This window comes from Thunnus maccoyii, chromosome 5, assembly GCF_910596095.1.
Source record: "Thunnus maccoyii chromosome 5, fThuMac1.1, whole genome shotgun sequence".
Taxonomy (NCBI): Eukaryota; Metazoa; Chordata; class Actinopteri; order Scombriformes; family Scombridae; genus Thunnus; species Thunnus maccoyii.
In genome coordinates this window covers 24,624,263-24,642,784 of record NC_056537.1, presented here as the reverse complement: position 1 = coordinate 24,642,784, position 18,522 = coordinate 24,624,263, and the positions used below count along the sequence as shown (strand labels likewise).

The 18,522-nt window shown below is 42.5% G+C and overlaps 1 protein-coding gene across 2 annotated transcripts in view; it reads right to left on the bottom strand.

Moving 5' to 3' along the window:
• LOC121897553 (neural-cadherin-like) overlaps positions 1-18,299 on the bottom strand; it is a 99,369-nt gene extending 81,070 nt beyond the window's left edge. Inside the window, exons 1-2 of one of the 2 annotated variants that reach the window (XM_042412119.1) lie at positions 18,226-18,299; positions 16,176-16,316 (exon numbers count right to left, since the gene is read on the bottom strand). In XM_042412119.1, the coding sequence (XP_042268053.1) occupies positions 16,176-16,182 (7 nt within the window). In that variant the 5' untranslated portion in view covers positions 16,183-16,316; positions 18,226-18,299. Of the gene's footprint in view, positions 1-12,549; positions 13,823-16,175; positions 16,317-18,225 lie in introns of those variants that run through there. The other variant, XM_042412118.1, reaches the window with a different exon arrangement.
• Positions 18,300-18,522: the final 223 nt, after the last annotated feature.

Here is an 18,522-nt window from a genome sequence, read left to right as displayed (position 1 = left end):
GCAATGCATACTGGTACTTCTCCAAGTGCAGCAGTGTTCATTTCACTGTAACAAGTTTCAAATTTAAACCTAACAAACACAAAACTCAACAAACCATCAGCAATACTAACGGTGAAGCTCATACCTTTCAATCAAGACCCCAACAGAGTACCACCAACGCACACATTAACAACTAGGCTTAAAAGTCCACTCACCATCTCAGCAAATGCTAAATACACCATCAAAGCCAGCAGGACCCAATGCTCCCAGCAGATCAATATTATTCCTACAGCATAATGAGGGTGGTAACAGGTTTACTGTTGAATGCAAGATAATTAGCTTTTCAGTTGTGTCTTAAAAAAGACACACTATTGTTGTTTGCATTTCTTAAGGCGAGTAGCTTCAAAGTTTAAAGGCCCTGATTGAAAATACTTATCCACACTTTGAAACAGTCTGAACAAAAGAGCTTTCTCTGCAGATATTTTGTAAGATTACTGCAGATTGGTAGTTAAAAGCTCCCTAAAAGAGGCTGTAGACTCCCAATTCCTTATGTAAGAGTAAGATCTTAAGGCCTAAAAATGGATCGGAAGGCAACACAATAAGCTAAAATGGGCATGCAGCAGCTCTCCTCTTTCTTTTATTTCTGTTTCTTCTGTCTTGGAGCTTTTGATTGGCAGGTGGAGATAAATAAACAAATGGATGGAAATGGAAAAAAACGACATTAAAGTGAATACACATGATTGACAGTGTTGTTGCTTCTTCTCCAATGAAACGCGGGAGAAATAACCATATTATTCAAGGTATTAGGTTACAGCTACATAAGCACTACATTAGCAGTCAAGTATTGTATCTTCACAACTATCTGTGATATCATACACAATTAGATCTGGTTGTGAAGTGCGGTTTACATTCTCTAATTTGTGAGAGAACAATATTGCTGCTATACAAACACTTGACACTTGTTGTAGATATAATATGCACTCAAGCATTTGCTCAGTACCGCACACGGTGCTCTCACCCACCCCCTTCCACCCACCGACCCACTACACTACAGATGACATGGATGTGCAACGGCACATATGCACGCCCTGTTGCACAGTTCACAGCAGATACCAGTCATCTGGAAAGGTGGCAAGGAGAGTTAATCTGGATGACACTGCTAGATGGAATATTCCTATGCAATCTCTCAGTAAAAGGATCTAAGTATACAGATATAAAATGTTGTTTGGCCTCTCCTTGCCCTGCTCCACACCTTGCTCTGGGCTTTCATTTTCCTGCCTGGAGCAGGGAACATTTGGTGTATATGTTTTCCCTACTTGCATATACCATGTGTGTGCATTTGTGTGTTACACATATGTGTACACTGCGTTTGTTCGGTATTGAAGTTTTATCGAATTGTGTCGTGTTTGTGCATCCATGTGCATTTGTGGGCTTTCGCGTTTAATGTCAGCGTGGTGTACCTTTGTTTTTAAGTGTGTGTTGCTTGTGTACTGATGTGTAAAAGTAGCTGTATGTGTGTGTGCGTGTGTTTCCAGTAGAAAGCAGATGAGTGAGATGCACCCCTCAGCTCACACTTGCCTGGGGTTAAGAAGAAAGTGTAGTTCCAAGAAACCCAATGCAGCTCCAGAAAAAAAAAAAAAAATCCTCCAGGAATGGTGAGCAGGGTTAGGTTTGATGTTCATGAAGGTAGAGAAGAGAAAAGAAGATAAGAGAAGAGGAAATAGCAGTTGATACCATGTTGCTCTCTTCCATTCCAGCCGGAAAGGTGCAGTGTTCATACAGAGGCTTTCATTTGGTCATTAGTCTCTATCAGCACCCGTCTGTTACTGTTAGTGTGTGTCAGAGAGCTATCTCTCTCTCTCTGCCTGGTTTGATGATGGAGAGGTAATTTCAGCTTTATGATGGTGTGACTCTAATGATGAGGATGGGAGAGCTGAGAAGGCGGGAAACTCTGAAAAATACTTTGTGTGTTTCTGCGCGTGTAAAAGCACATATCTGTGCTTTGTTTTCTGGTGTATACAAACCCGTGTGTGTGTGTGTGTGTGTGTGTGTGTGTGTGTGTGTGTGTGTGTGTGTGTGTGTGTGAGCGCGTGCATATGTGTGTTTGGACACAAGTGGGATAGAATCCAACTCCTACTGCTGTCCCCATCACCGAATGAGCTGTTAATGGAGAGTAATGAGGGAGTACTTTCGTGGCAGATGTGCCCTCTCTACAACTCTGTTTTACCCCGAGACTGTAAAACTGACCCAAGCGAGACATCAGCAGGCAAGCAGCCACTCCCCGCTCTGATTAATCTCTGTACGTGTTGCGGGAATGTGAATGGTTTGTTCGCTAACTTTGCCTCACGCTGCTGTACCCCAGGAAGTAAGAGTAAGTATCATTTCAACATAGCACCTAGAGTCACATTAAATGACAAAAGCCCTGGCAGTGTCAGCCAGGCCCAAAATCTGTTAGAGGCCCATCTTCTTCACTGGAGTGTGAAATTATTTTAGCTCTCTGCTCATTATAGGATTTTAAAATGCATTATAGTTAGGGCTTTTATGGTGTGCCGCGGCATTAATTCAATTTGCCCCATTCACAGTTTCTTATTATCAAGCTCAGTTCAAGCTACAGGGGGAGGAAGCTGCTGAGCAGTGCTCCCCGGCCTTATCTCTAAAGGATATAAACTACACTACCCAGCTCAATCAGAGCCAGCCCGTACTGCTCCATCCATTCATCCACTATTCCTCTGTCTCTCCCTCTCCCCTTTCCTCCAGATGCTGCTTCCTGTGGCAACCTCCATCTCTCTTTCCATCCTCCATCCTTCTCTCCATTTCCTTCTGAGTTGGTGATTGATGGAGGTTGTCCTCGGAGCCCTTTCAATATCTTTTCTATAGAAACACATTTATAGGCAAACGAACATAAACACACACAGCCCATGCACGTTCAGAGACACGTGCACACACAAACACACACACGCAGCAAAGCCAGGCAGAAGCAACAGAGGGAGCCGCACAGGTTTAATGGGAAAACAAGCCACAGTGTATGGGTGAGACAGCATTAATCTATCACTGAAACCAGAACCTGGGTCTGTGTTTGTTTAGTACACCAGAGAGGGAGGCATTCTGGGAACACCCTATCACTGTCTGTTATTGTGCAAAGGTACAATAAATGTGTTGAACATTATAAATGTATTCCTGTGGAAGTACAACAGATTAGTATGGAGCAGCGGTGTGAGCGTGGACTCCAGCTCTGACAGTGTCCCTTCCATGTAAATGCTGCATGCTTGCATGAATGCACACTGACTAAACACACATGGACATGCTTTGTCCATTGTCTGCATCACATGTACGCACACGTACACAAAACATGCCACACACTGCACTAGTCACATGCATTATAGTTTAAATCAGCATGTGACTGTGGTTTGGCTTGATGGTAATGGGGGAAGAGGAAGAGAGGATGAGGATAAAGTCCTCATTTAGATATCTAATCCAGTGAGCAGTCTGTCCTGTGTGGACCATCATCTCCCGTCATTAGCAGCAGGCCAGCAAGATTAAACAAGATCAATGTTTATCACCCACTGTGTGCGAGAGAAACCAAGAATTAAACTCCCCTACCTCATCACGATTTATCATAATATCTGGTATAAGAGCTATGTTAACAATGGATATATATAACATAAGTAGGTAAGAGCCATTTTAATCAACTTTAATGCCCCAAATCCATGATAATGTTCACACATTCCCATCGGATGAACATGATCTCATGTTAATATTTTTACTAAGTAATGCTCAATCCGTATGTAGTATAAATATATGGTGATCTCAAACTCAATCCAAATATTAGTACAAGCTGAGTGACTCATTTGTAACTTTGAACACACGATTATTCATCAGCTAACTGAACATTTCGGGACGAATCCTCAATTTGGTGTTTGAAAGACGCAGCCATTTCTCAGTCAGAGATATCCATCAAACCAAGTTAACGAACATTCACACAATTAATTATTGAAATTAGTCGATTAAATAGCAGCTGCAGTGTCGTGGCGGAAAGGGCAGCAGTAATTATAAGTCAATAACTTGTGAAAAATGGCATGGGATACTGTAGACAGACGCTAAACAGAAACAGATATGTAGTGTGCACCGTATAGAAGACACGAAAACTCTAAATTCTCACTTTCCCCACATCTTTTTTTCTTTCATTTCCTTTGTTTCATTGTAAGTAAAAGAGCTAATGAGTGCAGCAAACTCTGTGCTCTCACTTCCAGGTCTTGATCCTTAATGTGTGGCAGTGGCGCGTGTCTATGTGTTTCCACGGCAAGGCTGGCACTGCTAACGACACAGCAGCACCCCCCCCCCCCCCCCCCATCCCATCCTTCTCAGCACATCATAAGACTGTAGAGACCATATGGTCTGATTAGTCCACAGAATTAAGCCCTACACTGTCGAGGCAGAGTGAAAGATAGAAAGAAAGCCATGCACGTTCACTGGTTCCGCTGAGAACAGACACAAATTGGTAGCTGGAATGCAGTTAAAGCAAGAAATGCTCACACGCATGCTCCACATGCACACGCAGAGACACATCAGCCAAGTCTGGAACAAGCATAACAGAAATGTCCAAATACAGATGGGAAGAACATAACAAAAGCATACAATAAAGAGTCCAAAGCCAGCTCACAAAACAAACAAAAATGGTCTTTTGTATGTCGTCCTTTGTGGAGATTAGATCCTCTGTTTGCATATCTGTCTCTACATCAGCCACTCTCTCACACACACACACTCAAAGTCACAATCGGAAATATCCATGTAACAGCCCATGTACCCCATGGCCTCTCATGGATGTTGCTCATCAGCCCTAAGAGGCACTACATTTTCTCAACATCAAAGACACCTGCTACTGTAATCAGCCCTCCTCTGGCGGTGATGGAATTGTAGACTGTCTCTCTGTTTCATGGAATTGACTGAATAACTGAACCAAGAGATGGACATCATCTTCAAACACATTTTCTGATCTGAGCCACAATTCCCTTGCCTTCTATATAGTCTTTTTGATCGCCAGTCAGACTAAAATTTAGCAAAAGTCTTTCTCTTCATTCTAGCATCTCTTTTTGCATGGCAGTCATTTTCATCTTTTTAACAAAAGCCACACCCTCACTGTGCAAATTGGTGTCACGCAATTACTGCAATTTCTGCAATTTGTGCAAAGTTCATGGCATGTCAAAACCTCTCACTAGGCAACTAGGACAGTCTTTTTTTTCTTGCATTAAAAATCTCCTTGTTCACAGTTCACCCGGCAAAGATTTCAAAGTTGTCTGTGTCCTGTGTGTTTATCAGTGCCTCCTTGGGCCACCGAGAGTGGAGCTGCAACCATCGTTATGCTCAGTTAATTGGACCTTTGGGTACAAAAGGTTGAGAAATTCAAGACCAAATAGATAAATAAGGACAAGCACTGAATTCCCACGACATAACCCGGCGCTAGCTTCAATTTTCCCTTGCTCATTCCAGCCTATAGGCAGGCTTGTCTGAAAGCCTGATTCATTAGAGTGCTTCAGGACAGTTCTATCAGCCCTTCGACTCAATCACACACTTACCTCTTCGAGTTTGTAAACTATCAGTAACAGTCTGTCACAGCCTATTCGGTGACATATAAATTGTTGTTTAAAGTGATGTTTTGTGACTAGGAGCAAAACAGCTCCTGGTTAATCAATAGCACAAAATCAATTCAGCATCTCTGGGGAAATGCCACAGAGAGGCTATCCAGAATGCAAAAGTGGAGCCAAAACAAAAGTTTTAGATGAACAGGGGAAATGGCAGGTGTGAAGGGGACATTCAGCCAGTGAAATAAACTCTGCTGCTGTGTTCATTACAAATCATTCCAAAGTTAAGCAATCACAGCATAAACAATGGGAGAAAATGAAATTTATATCAACAAAACACTCAAACATTTGTCTCCCACTACGCTGGTGGCAGCGCATCATGGATTAGATTTAATAAAACAAAACCTTCTCAGCTGGTGATAAGCTTCTTGCACAATGTGCAAGTGCAAGCTCATATATCATACAAATAGACACCAGGTTGCACGATGGCATTCTGGGAATTTGTGCCGTTTGAGGTCAGCAAGACATTTACCTGACAGCGCCTGCTTTCGTGCAATGTCTGGAGCTGACAATGTCTGTGGTAATGGGCATCAATAATTCAGACCCTTGGCCGGATAAAAACTTGCTGTCGCCATGACTGTCCTCACAGTACTGTGCCATATGCAGCACTCACATCTCCCCCTTAAACCTCAAACGCAAAGTTGCGTAACTGTTTATGTGGGTTGAGGATTCTGCAGTAATGACATATACATTGCTCATGCAAACAGAATGACAGACATATACATATTCACTCGTTCCACGTTCCCGGTTCTATGATTATGTTTTTTGGCAACTGAAATCAACTTATCCTGCTCTGACATCAGCATACACACACACACACACACACACACACACAAACACTTTCTCTTCCTTTTTCTCCTCCGGTTGTTCAGGAAGTAGGGATGCACCAATCTGATCCGCCAAATGGTATCAGGTCAATACTGACCTGATTAAGTGAATCAGGTATTGGCCAGACGTGACCAATTCACATTAAGTGCAGTTTCTGTCATTGTCATTATACAACTTGGTGTTTGGCTGCTTTTGTCATTAGTGAGAGACTCAGACACAAGACTCAGTTTTCAGCTCCACAGCCACACCTGGACACAAGAAAAAAGACAGAATGATGTTGTTTTAGAGCCACAGAGTCCGCACAGGGAGACAGGTAGTCATGGTGGACAAACAGGTCAACAAAATGTCAGACTGACACTGAGGACTGCTGTTTGCTTCCTGATTCCTACCAACAAGAGTCAGGTTTTATGCCTAGAGCGTGGTTTCAGATAAGAAAACTGTTCCATTTTATAGTGATTTGTAATGTTTTGAAGGCACAGACAAGTGAGGTCCTGCCGATAGGGGCGTCAAACCAGAAAAAGCAGATGTGTGTTGTTGTGGAGGACAATTGTTATTTTGTTGTTCAATTTGGAGGACTAGTTTGAGAGTCCCTAGCCTGATTGACACCTCACATAAAAAATGATACCAATTAATTCACCACAGTGAGCTATACAGATTTCAAATTTGGGAAAACTAGAGCACTGGTATTGGATCAGTATGCTGCGTTAAGATATCTGTATCGGGAGAGAAAAAGTCATATCGGTGCCTCCCTGCCTGGTAGATGACACAAAATGTTCTGTCTCTCTATCTCTCTATCTTTTGTTTCTCTCTTCATGCCATTCCAAAGGGCAGGTCATACTTTTCTTCTTGTCTTCCCTCCATTTGGCCCCCAACAATTTTCAGACAAATACTAGCACACATTGCCCTTTTCGATGCGGTACAGTTCTTTATTTTCTCCCACCCCCATGTGCCCTGTAGCCATCCACTCTGCACTACAGGCTAGAGTACATGCACACCTCATTCCCCTCCTGCCATCCCAATAGTTTCTCACTCTGCCCTCTAACCATCTGACAATTATGTTTCGTCGAGCTGACCTCTCATCAGCAGTATACAACTCCCTGCCTCTGATCTGGCTGCCCTTTACTTATCTTCAGTAAAGCTTATAGGCACACAGAAAAAACAATCACGCACAGACACACATTTTCACACTCCTTCCATCTCTTTCTCCCTCCATCCCTCCCTGTCTTTCTCTCTCCTCCTCAGATTTCCCACCTTTGCCTCACTTCTTCACCCCCTTGATCTTAAAGTCACGTTGTGTGACCATGCCGTCAGCGTTACAGCTAATCCTGACCTTTCTGTGCCCCTAATAGTAGTGCGTTGCATCCACTTTAAATATCTCTCCTACATGTACAAGAGAGCTTTCCTTTTTTCCTTCCCTGCCCCTGTAGTCTGCTTAATCTCAAGTTAAAAAAAAAAACTGTGACACACACACCTCCCTTCCCTCCTACGTGGCGTCAGATACATGTTAGGACTGTAGAGAAGAGAGAACTGCAGGGATGTTGCTTAGACACATCCATTTGATATCAGAGAGACCACAGAGTAGAAATCAAATGCTGCAGGCATGTTACAGCTTCACAGCATGTCGTCAGAGGCAACAAATCTGTGAATCTCTGTTGTGGGGGAATCTGGATACTGAAAGGACAATCATAAAATTTGCCACACGCACAGACTGATGCACAAACAAATTTGCACAATTAGACACATGGATACAAAAAAAAAAAAAAACATCATGTACATGCACTTGCAAGCACACGCATGCTGACAATCACACAGAAAATAAAGCATTATTACCACAGGCATTTTTTTTTTTTTTTTTTTTTTTTTTTTACTTAATTGAATAAATGCAGACAGCTTTTTGTGAAATTGTTTTCTACTTAAACAAACAGCCCCACAGTCACAAATTACAAACAAAAATGAGATCCGGTCTCTTTCTCAATTCATTTCACATCACAAGGGGAATATGCAAATATAGTTGGGAGGAAAAAAATGAGTAGGAAAGGGGAAATTGGATTAAAGACAGCATGAGGCGAGATGCTGACTATGAGACAGAGATGGGAAGAGGGTGAAGGACAGAGAGAGAGAGCTGAAGAAGGTTCTCTGACAAAACAGGCCGAGTCGAGGTGATTACCACAAGCTGACTGCCATCCTGCCCACAGATACCTAAAGGAGAGCGAGAAACCACTCCAATATCCCCCACTCCAACTCACAAAGGACTGCAGCACTTGTTCAATACTCCTCCAAACCGTCAAATACCATTAACAGATTCCTACTCAGGTGCAAAGAAAAGGATTCTTTGGGTGGGACAACCAAAAGCAAAAATTCCCCACCAATACAAATCTGAACTGACGTTCTCTGTGGGCCAGCAAAATCCATTTCAGGAAGAACTGTAGAGGTCCCTCACTCCCTCTCCTCAAAACACCACATAACCAGTATCTGTGAGTCATGAGTCATGGCCTACTTCCATTGCTTTTTTTCCCCTTACACTGCTGGTTTGATACACAAAGAGGCTATGTCAGAAAAATATCACTTCTTTGTTTTCTCTGGGGATTTTTGGTGTACTGAATATAGTTTAGAACGTAAATATTTCCCCAACATTAGCAGGGGATCTAGATAAGGAGAACTGAGAAACACTTTTTATGGGGCCCTGAGCAAGAACAGGCTCTTTAGACAAACAAACTGATGCTGTACTAAATCTGATGCATCAGAGTGGGAGGACCAGTGTCACAGCTTGTCAGGGGATCCAGAAATCCTGTCACCGAAACAACTACGCGCATGCAGTGAAGTGCTCATTAGATCTTCACCCCTCAAAAATGTGTCATGATCTCTGAATAAGAACAATTATTTAAAAATACTCTGATTCTGAGTTATACAACTTAATGTTCTTATTAAGTTAAAGAAAGTTTGGAACAAAGTATAATTACAAAGAAACAAAGTAAAAACATTTGTTGTTGTTTTTGCAAAAGACAAAGTAATACCTAATTTTGAAGGTGTAATTAAAAAGTAAGTGGTGTAATGAATCAAAGCGCCGTGATAATAATATGTAATATAAGGATATTACCTCAGAAATGAGCAAGTGCAAGCCAATATTTTTTTCCAAGAATGAGCCCAAAACTGGTTAAACATTGTAATTGTTCACACTGAGCAGTCATGTATGTTGCACGTGTGCATTAACACAAACATTTCAACAGAAAATGCCAATCACAACAATGACTAATTGTATCAGATCTGGATATCGGGAGAGGCAGCAGCAGCAGAAATCAGAGTTATGGTGAATTATATATATACATATATATAATATATATAATATATTTCATATTCTGAGAACAACCACATTTTGGTGTATGTCTTTTTACGCATAGATGACAAACGTATCGTGGTTAAAATCTGCGCAAAGCATTTTTGCACAACACTCCATTTCCTGTTCATAAAACATTTCAACGAGGTACAACATTCAAATGGAACATTGTTTTTGATTAATGCAACAGAATACAAAGGCGGTTCAGTGTTGAGATGTCATGTCTTAGAGCCATGGGGAGGACGGAGGTTGAGTTTCTGGTAAGTACATTTTCCTCCAGGTAAGTATGTCAATGAGGATGTGCCCCATGCTGAGAGTAATCCAGAGCTGCTGTTCCATCTCCCACTTATCTGCAGTGTGCCAGAATAATTTATCTGAGATATCTAAGTGTCAAACTAGACTTTTTAATCTCCATTTGAACAGCACAAATAACAGCTCTTCTGATGGCTCTAATCATAACACTGAACCCACAGCAAACTTATTAACATAAGAAAGCCTCGCACCACTGTGATTAGCATTTCATGCCCACATTAACCAGTTAATGAACACATTCGCCACATGTTAAGCAAATCTGCATCCACCAGTTAATAACCACATGTACTTTTTTTCCCCCACACAGACTGTAACAGACCTGTGTATATTCCTGAAATCATCCAGGAGAGCAAACATTAAGCAGTGATGCCCGTTAACAGAAAACCAATCACAAATGCATACATTTACATATAGGCTAGAAGAGCTGGCATTAGGGTAATGATGGTGATAGGGTAAGAGTGGCAGCAGAATTAATGATGTAGTATGGGTAACATTTCTTCAGTAATGGTACATCTGTATTAGGATGTAAATGACAGGCTCGCTATGTGCAGTGTGTAGACAAAATGAAAGGAAAACTAAACAGTGAATGGAAGTACCATGCTGCAATAAAAATATCTGTGCCTTTATAAAGGTTTACAAAGGTACAGATAGTTCTGTACCTTTGTAACAGTCTGAGAGGCTTTATATCATCTCTGGTGCGGCTTTTTGAGGCCAAGTTTATTTTATGCTGCTGTACTGAATTGTGTTTGAGTGTACCTGTTATTTTGTCCACACCTTTTATGTGAATAATGTTGTAAATATTTGTAAGATCGGCATGTAAGAAATGTTGCTGACTTGAATATTCTTTATATGTTGGTAGACTGGTGCCTGACAGTGATTTCTGTTTGGCATTCAGCAGGTGATTGTCAGCACCACGGACAGCTCTACTGAGAGTTCAGTGGTAAAATAAGACAATGCAACACATGGGGCCTTATTAAAACAGTTTGTTGTTGTACCTGGAGTCAATTTTAGTATGACTGCACAGCCTTACATACAAACAAACACCTACAAAGACAGATGCATACACACAAAGCATGTGTCTATGAGCTCGCTCCTTCATCTTTGAGACAGACCACTATTGTAAGCAAGCCAAACTGCAATGGTAGGAAGCGAATTTACGTGGGAGATTAGGTTATATCTCTCAAAAATAAAAAATAAAAAAACAGCTAAAATGGACTCCTTCACTCAGAGAGCTGTGTATGCAAGGATTGGGAATGAGACAAGCAGAAGAAAGGCCTGTCCTCCCAGACTCCTGTCAGGATTCTCTCTGGAAAGCTGTAGTCACAGGATAAAGGACATGCCATGCCTTTGATCAGTAAAGGAGAGTTTCGCAGGTGAGAGAGGTAAAATGGAGGAAGGTATCTGAATATCTGTCAGGCTAGAGTGGCTTATTTCTGTTACACATCTGTGAAGAAAAAAAAAAAAAGTCAGAAATCTGACTATTTTTGCTCTCTCTCTGAAAAACGTCCATACACCCCTTTTGTAGGAATGTGTCCCAATCAGGCGTGCAATTACAATCTAGAACATGCTGTGCAATGAAACAGCATGGCAACACAAATGAAAACACCGCACACTGTGTAGCTCAGTGACAAAGCATTTTAATTTCTTGTTTATGTTTTTTTTCTTTCTTGTTTTTAAGCTTGAAGTCTAACTTTTGGGGCAGCAAAACAAAACCCGAATAACTGATATGCATGAGTTTCACCTTTCCACCAAGAATTCAAGAGGTTGCCTGACTGTGGCAGTGCTACCTTAAATCCATGGGACTAGAGAGTGAATGAGAGGAGGATTAGAGGGGTAATGCCAGTAGATGAGAGGGAGAGGGTCGCAGTGGTTTGCCACTCTGCAAGGATTAGCTGTGAAAACAACTTCACAGTCACAAACTATGTCAATCAAGGACATAATTCACCCAGTTCACAAGGACTCATACATAAACACTCCAACGTATACAGAAAAACTCATCCTCTCCCTGCTACAAATGACTGTGTAGCATTCATATTTGAAACTCATGCATATCATTAATATACTGGACAAATATCAGAGTACATGGAAATCATTCCCCTGGATGCTGCATAGTTTAAGCTCATATGTCAGGTATGTGGATGGATGGATGATCGTGAGGCACACCTGTGGAATGAGTCTATGCTGCGGCTATAATGACAGCCCTGTCTGGCTTTGATGGATATGTCAGGCCTGTCAGGGGGGTGGGAGGTGGGGGGGCTCCACTGATGAAGGGTGAGGTGTCCAGATGGCGGCACAGTTTTACCATGTGCATGTAATGTGCAGCATTCCATTAAAATAGGGCATTATCACCAAAATGCAAATAATTCCTGGGGAAAGGACGGGGAGGGGGAAGGGAGAGAGGGGGAGGGATGCATGACCTAACTTAAGTGCGGATTAACAGTGGGATATTGTACACACCTCGTTTATCCTGAATTTTAACAGTGAGCTCCAGGAGAGGCTCTGTCTCCCTATCCAGCCTCCTGGTTATGGTGATATCTCCACTGTCGCGCCCCACGGTGACCGGAGAGCTCTCTGACTCCGGGTAAATCAACTCGTAGACGGCCGACTGAAACCTGGTGGGACTCAGGCTCGTTATGACCGAGCCGATGCTGGCATCTTCAGACACGTTGAGGGAGACCACGGTGCCAGGGTCAAGGAGCGCCCTCGGCGACCGCCCTGCCCTTCCTGACCCAGCTAACTCAGCAGGACGCGTTGCCCACCGCTGTGGAGCAATAGTAACCACTACACCTTTACTGGTCAGAGGGGGCCACCCATGGTCTCTGGCAAAAACACAGAATTTGACTTTAGAGGGGAGACCCAGGATAGAGTCAACCAGCAAAACTTCGCCTGTTTTCGGGACAACATAGAAACTGCCATTTTTGGGGAGTGAAATGTATGTCAACTCTGCGTTCTTTCCGCTGTCTGCGTCAACAGCCTCCAGCCTGTAAATCACGCTACGGAGAGCTGTGGTGTCATCTAAAGTTATGTGGACGGTGTCTGCACTGCGAAAAGTGGGTTCGTGATCGTTGGTGTCCAAAACGTCCACTTTTACCGACGCAACCTCGAAGACGGCAGACTCCGACAGGCGGGTCTGGCAACACACACCGACGCTCAGCAGGTATTCTGAGCGAGCCTCTCTGTCTAAAACCGTGGAAGTTTTTAGCATTATATTCCCCCGCTTGTGGTGGACGAAGGCGCGGAAATCTTCGCTGCCGTTTCCGTACAGTTTGAAGTGCATCCCGGAGACAGGGCACCATTTTTGCGCGTCGATGCGCCTCACCGGAATGCTCAGTCCGTTTACTTTAGAAGCCGTCGGTGAGTTCTCAAAAACATGCCCGTGAAAGAAAGGCAGTCGCTCCTGTGTTTGATATCCAGCAGCCGGTGTGAGAAGGCAGCATAACAAAACACCCCAAATCATGTTGGTGGCAAGTTATGTACCTCCAAACGACTCAGGAGGATTGATAGAAAATCATTAAAAAAGAAAAGAGAAACACTTGAGAAACATTTCCCTCATAGTTATCCACGGTATGATCCTTCCAGGAGACAGCTCTGAACTTTAAGCTTTTTCATCCTGGGAGATCCGTTTCTTGGCTCCATGCAGCACGGCTGCGTGCTGGCAGTCCACAGCGCTGCAGGCAGTTGGATGTATTCGTACCCAGCGTTCAGCACCAAAGCACCGGACAGCGCCAAGCGTGGGGGCGTGGCGGCGCACGGGGACAAAGCTCTTCGGTGAACCCCACCCTGTGTGATGGTCAGGAGGGTCCCCTCCTCAAACCTCTCCACGCCGGATGAGCCTGTGCAGACGCAGCGAAAGCCTTTCCAGCTGTATGACACAGTCTGCCACAAATCCGCTCTCAGCATAAAGAAGTGTTGATGGAGAGAAAATCTCTCATCCCCCCTGTCTACAGAAAGTCGAGTGAACACATATGCTCCTTTTTTTCCCCAGCGACGCTCTGTTTGGAAACCAACCAATAAAGTCTCCCAATACTGGCTCAAGCAGTCAGGGGTGCTTTGCTCAACAACACAGTAGTTGAGGGAGGCGTTACAATTTCAATGTGTTCACACACCTTCTCCCAGCTTGAACTGAACCCACGACCTTCTCTTCACAAAAAACTTTGGGTTACAGTTATGCACTGCATTTCTGCAGATTCGCATAATCACATGTTTCATTTACAGCTCAAAGAAACTGAAAAAAACAGTAAATGCATCAATATAAATGCCAAGTGCTATTAGCTGGGCTGTTAAGTTGTGTAAACATGATGATTTGAGAAAGACTCCACACATCTATGCACCCAGTGTTATATGTATACCAGAGTTCAGAATTAACACTGTCACCCTGATTGTTCTTCCTCTCCCTTCCCACTCTGCCAGTGTGCCAAGCTCCCAGAGCACTCTAAACCTAATCTGTAGGTGGCTACTGCTAATTCCCACAGACTGCACTCTTCCAATTCCCCTCACCTCTCCATATGTGACAAGTCAGAAGACTAAGTATTACATGGACTGGAGGGCTCTGAATTGTCAAAAAAGATAAGGAAATAATGGGATAAGAGAGCATGGCTGTACCCTCTATTGAGTCTGTCTCCCTTGTCATGTCAACCTTTACTTTAGACATGCACGGATCAATATTCATACGCACTGGGGGTGTGATGTTATGCTGGATATGCACTGTAATTCAATGTCACGCAATGGTCGTCTGCTCATATGTAGGCTACATCTATATTCAGTTTGAAAATTCATCAAAGCTCCCGTTGAAAGATCCTTATCAATTTGAAGCCACAATCCATCACTGCAATTTTAGCCGAATCCTCTCTCTGCAGTAAACTGTTCTTTTCAGGCAATAACTCAGCTAACTGGTAGTGAGCCCCCAGACAATTTTGAATCACAGCCTGCAGCTGGAGCACAAAGCTCATATTGGTTGATCGCTGTATTCTTTTACGTGGCACAAGCTGTGGGCTGTGTCGCCAGAGCCGTCCCACACTCACTAGTGTATACCATCTCTGACCTGAGGCAGGAAAGATATTTTAAAAATATGTGAACTAGAATAACCTTGGAACAAAGTGTGACAGGGCGCCTATTGATGGGAAATGACCTCATGTAACATCCCTGCTATTGTCATTTAAGTTTAAATGGTGACATCTAAAAAAGGACACTGTCTGAACTGTCTCTGTTCTCTGTTCCCCTCTGCAACTTCTCTTTGAACTACCTAAGTGCTTCATGAATGCAAATCAAATCCTGTCTTTTATCATGTTGTCTCACATGGTGAAATTTGCCATGACTGCCAGCATGGGAGATAGCTGTAGCAAAGGCTAATTCAATCACGGGGGCCAGGCCAGAGTGTGAGGGATAGTTTACTTGAGGGTTGCAGCAGTTATCTCCTGAGATCAAACACCAACACGCACATAAAAACAATAAAGCTGTGATACATTAAAAAAAAAAAAAAAAATCATGAAACATTCTCATCATCCCTCTTCTCCAACAGATAACTGAGAGCCGCGGGGCAGTGAGAAAAAAAAAATCGCACTGAGGAAAGCAGCCAACAAACATTAGAAAGCTTCATGTTTACTTAATGAATAATTGAGCAAATCCATTCCCTTCACTCAAACAGAAGCAGACGTAGCCTCTGAAGGCAAAGGTTGTTGCCTTCTAGCATTTAAAACACTCTGACTTTGCTTCTGTGCTCTAAGAGACAAGGGATGATGGGACCGAGGAGATGAAGGTCCCATAATGTAACTTGTATGTTCTTTAAGTTGCGAGATGTCCATTATTTTTTCGGGCAAAGCAGGGGGGGAAAAAAAAACAGGAAATGTGTGTTAATGGAATAGTTAAGAGGATTTGGCACTAACATCAGTTAATAGCCAGTTTATGCCACAGAGTAAGTAGAGTGTTTAAAATAGACTGTTCAGCAGTAGTCAATGAAATAATTGGCTGAAACAGGCAGGTTTATTAAAGAATGACAGGACAATTAAAATGGATGACTAAGCATCGCGCTCTGTCGTTGCTATTCATCTGTGAACGTTTATAGTGAACATTTATGGCAACCCTACCCCACATGTTCCCCTGGAAGAGCAGCAAAGAGCCATTTCTGGAAGCACCGTGACACTGACAGGAGCAGCAGCTCTGTAGTGCCGTTCACTGTAGTGTTCCTGTGTATATGGGCCCCTCAAGACATTTCCCCTCATCAGAACCTGAAGGCAAAAAGCAGTTAGAGGAGCTGGATAAATATAAAGACATTTCCCTCATGTATTAGGTACGGCTAATTAGATTTGATCTGTGATCCCCTTAAGGCTCCTACCACCTACTATAGTATTTAAGCTGTGCTGTAGAAACCACAACAGTATATTAATAGAGATATTAATTATGGAGCAACGTGTGCAACCAGGTTCATAATTTACCTTCACCAATAATCATGCAGTGCAACTAACAGAAGGTTCTTAAAAACTCCGTTTTGCACAGAACAGCAACAAAACAAAACCATCTCATTACCGAGCCTCTCTTTAGCTTTTTACTTAGGACACCACACCTAATAAAAGCTGAGGTTTGTTCATTGAAATACTCAGTATGTGTAATAAAATGAGAACAACAGCAACCACTTTGAAGGAAAAAGCCAAAAATAATTTCATGATTAATGCATGGCCTGTTGTTTTGATAGAAACAAAATGTGCAACTTCAGGGCCACATCTTGTCAGAGAAGCTCTTTTATTATATCTACATTCTGATTAGAGGAGCCTGGGGTTGTCTGAGTGATTAGCGTGCTAAGAAATGATCATTGATTTGAACAGTTACTGGTTCTAGCCCCGAACAATCACGACTTTCTTTCAGCACATTAAAAGATTTCTCACATCATCAAAAGACACAGGAGATAGTCATTGAAAAATAAAAGAAAACGAAAATTATCACAGCTCAGTGTCCCTCTTGCTTTGCCCCAGCTAAGAGATGAGATTTTTCAAAGAGGCAGTGATGATGTTCTCTTTGAAACACAGTTTAGAGAGTGAGAACATTACCTCGGATGCACAATGAAACTCAACTCAATTCTTTTCTCAGTTAATTATCCCAGCAAGACCCAGCCATTAGGCAGGTTTCCATTACTCGACCAGTTGTGCTATTTATGAGGCTGAGAGGATTATAAGGGACCCATTTAGGGAGAATATGAATATACTGAAGGCTTCCCGAGCCGAGCAAACTCATCATTTCTTCTGACGTGGTGGTCCTGCAGCATATCCTATATGATGCACACATGGGACTAAACCCAAGGACACTCCCACCCCTCATTAGCCATGGTTCAACCATGGATCCAGCTGTCTGATCTTCATTATCTGGTCTTATTCAGGCATTCTGAGCCTCCGTTTTCTTTGCAAATCACTGAGAATTGTCAGTGATGAGTCAGTGTCAGAGAGATGAAAATAGATCAGTTATGGTTCTCTCTGTCTCAAAAACACACTTAACCCTGCCACTTCTATTTCTATAAACTTCAATAACTTCTATAAACTCCATTGTTCATTTTTTCAGGGTACACTGTTAAGTGCCCTCTTAATAAGAGCAGCTCTAAATTGACTTTATGCTCCTATATCATATAGTGCCTTCCAGTAGAGATCCCTCATTTAAGCAAAGGGCCCTGCGGTACATCATTGCTGTCGATGTCCAGGAGGGAAAAGCTTTATATATTCAGTTCCAGCAGGACAAATTATTTCAAGAATAATGAGGGGGTTTTCACCAGCTCCCATGAACATACTGGTAAATTTTATAGTCTCCATCTATGTGCTGGGGGTTGTTTTAACAAAATATAGGCTACAGGCCAAAATGAACTTGCACAGATATGGTGACTTCAACATGTAGGTTAGCATAGTTAGCTGAAAATATCAACTTTCAACAGCTTACATTAGCTATATTTTGGTCATTCGATGTCATTCACATGAAAATAATACAGTTGTGGCCATTTTTTTTCTTTGTAAACATCTAAAATGTGTACAGGCTAGTATAGTTGTTTTCATGGTTTCCCTGTATTGGTTTCTCAATGCTGCTGTTCGTCCTGGAAGCTATAAAAAGCTCCTTATGTGTTCCCCTTTCCTTACACTGCTTATCATCCATTTTACCCACCTGCCAATTACTGCAGCAGTCATGTTAAGAATATCCTCCATCACGGTTCTTTCGGCGCCTCCAGCCACAGTGAGTTAAGGGTCTCTGACGCCCTCATCTGTCTTTTTAGAGGACTGCAGTGATTTATAAATATATATTTGATATAACTGTAGGCAAAGTTAAAGTGAACCAAGCATAAAATTATAGAGGAAAAGAATGATAGACAGTTAAAAAGTTTGAAATTGAATTTCTGATAAAACTACAGCGCACAGACCCCTGGACAATTAAGATTACTGTACAGAACTAATAATAAAATAC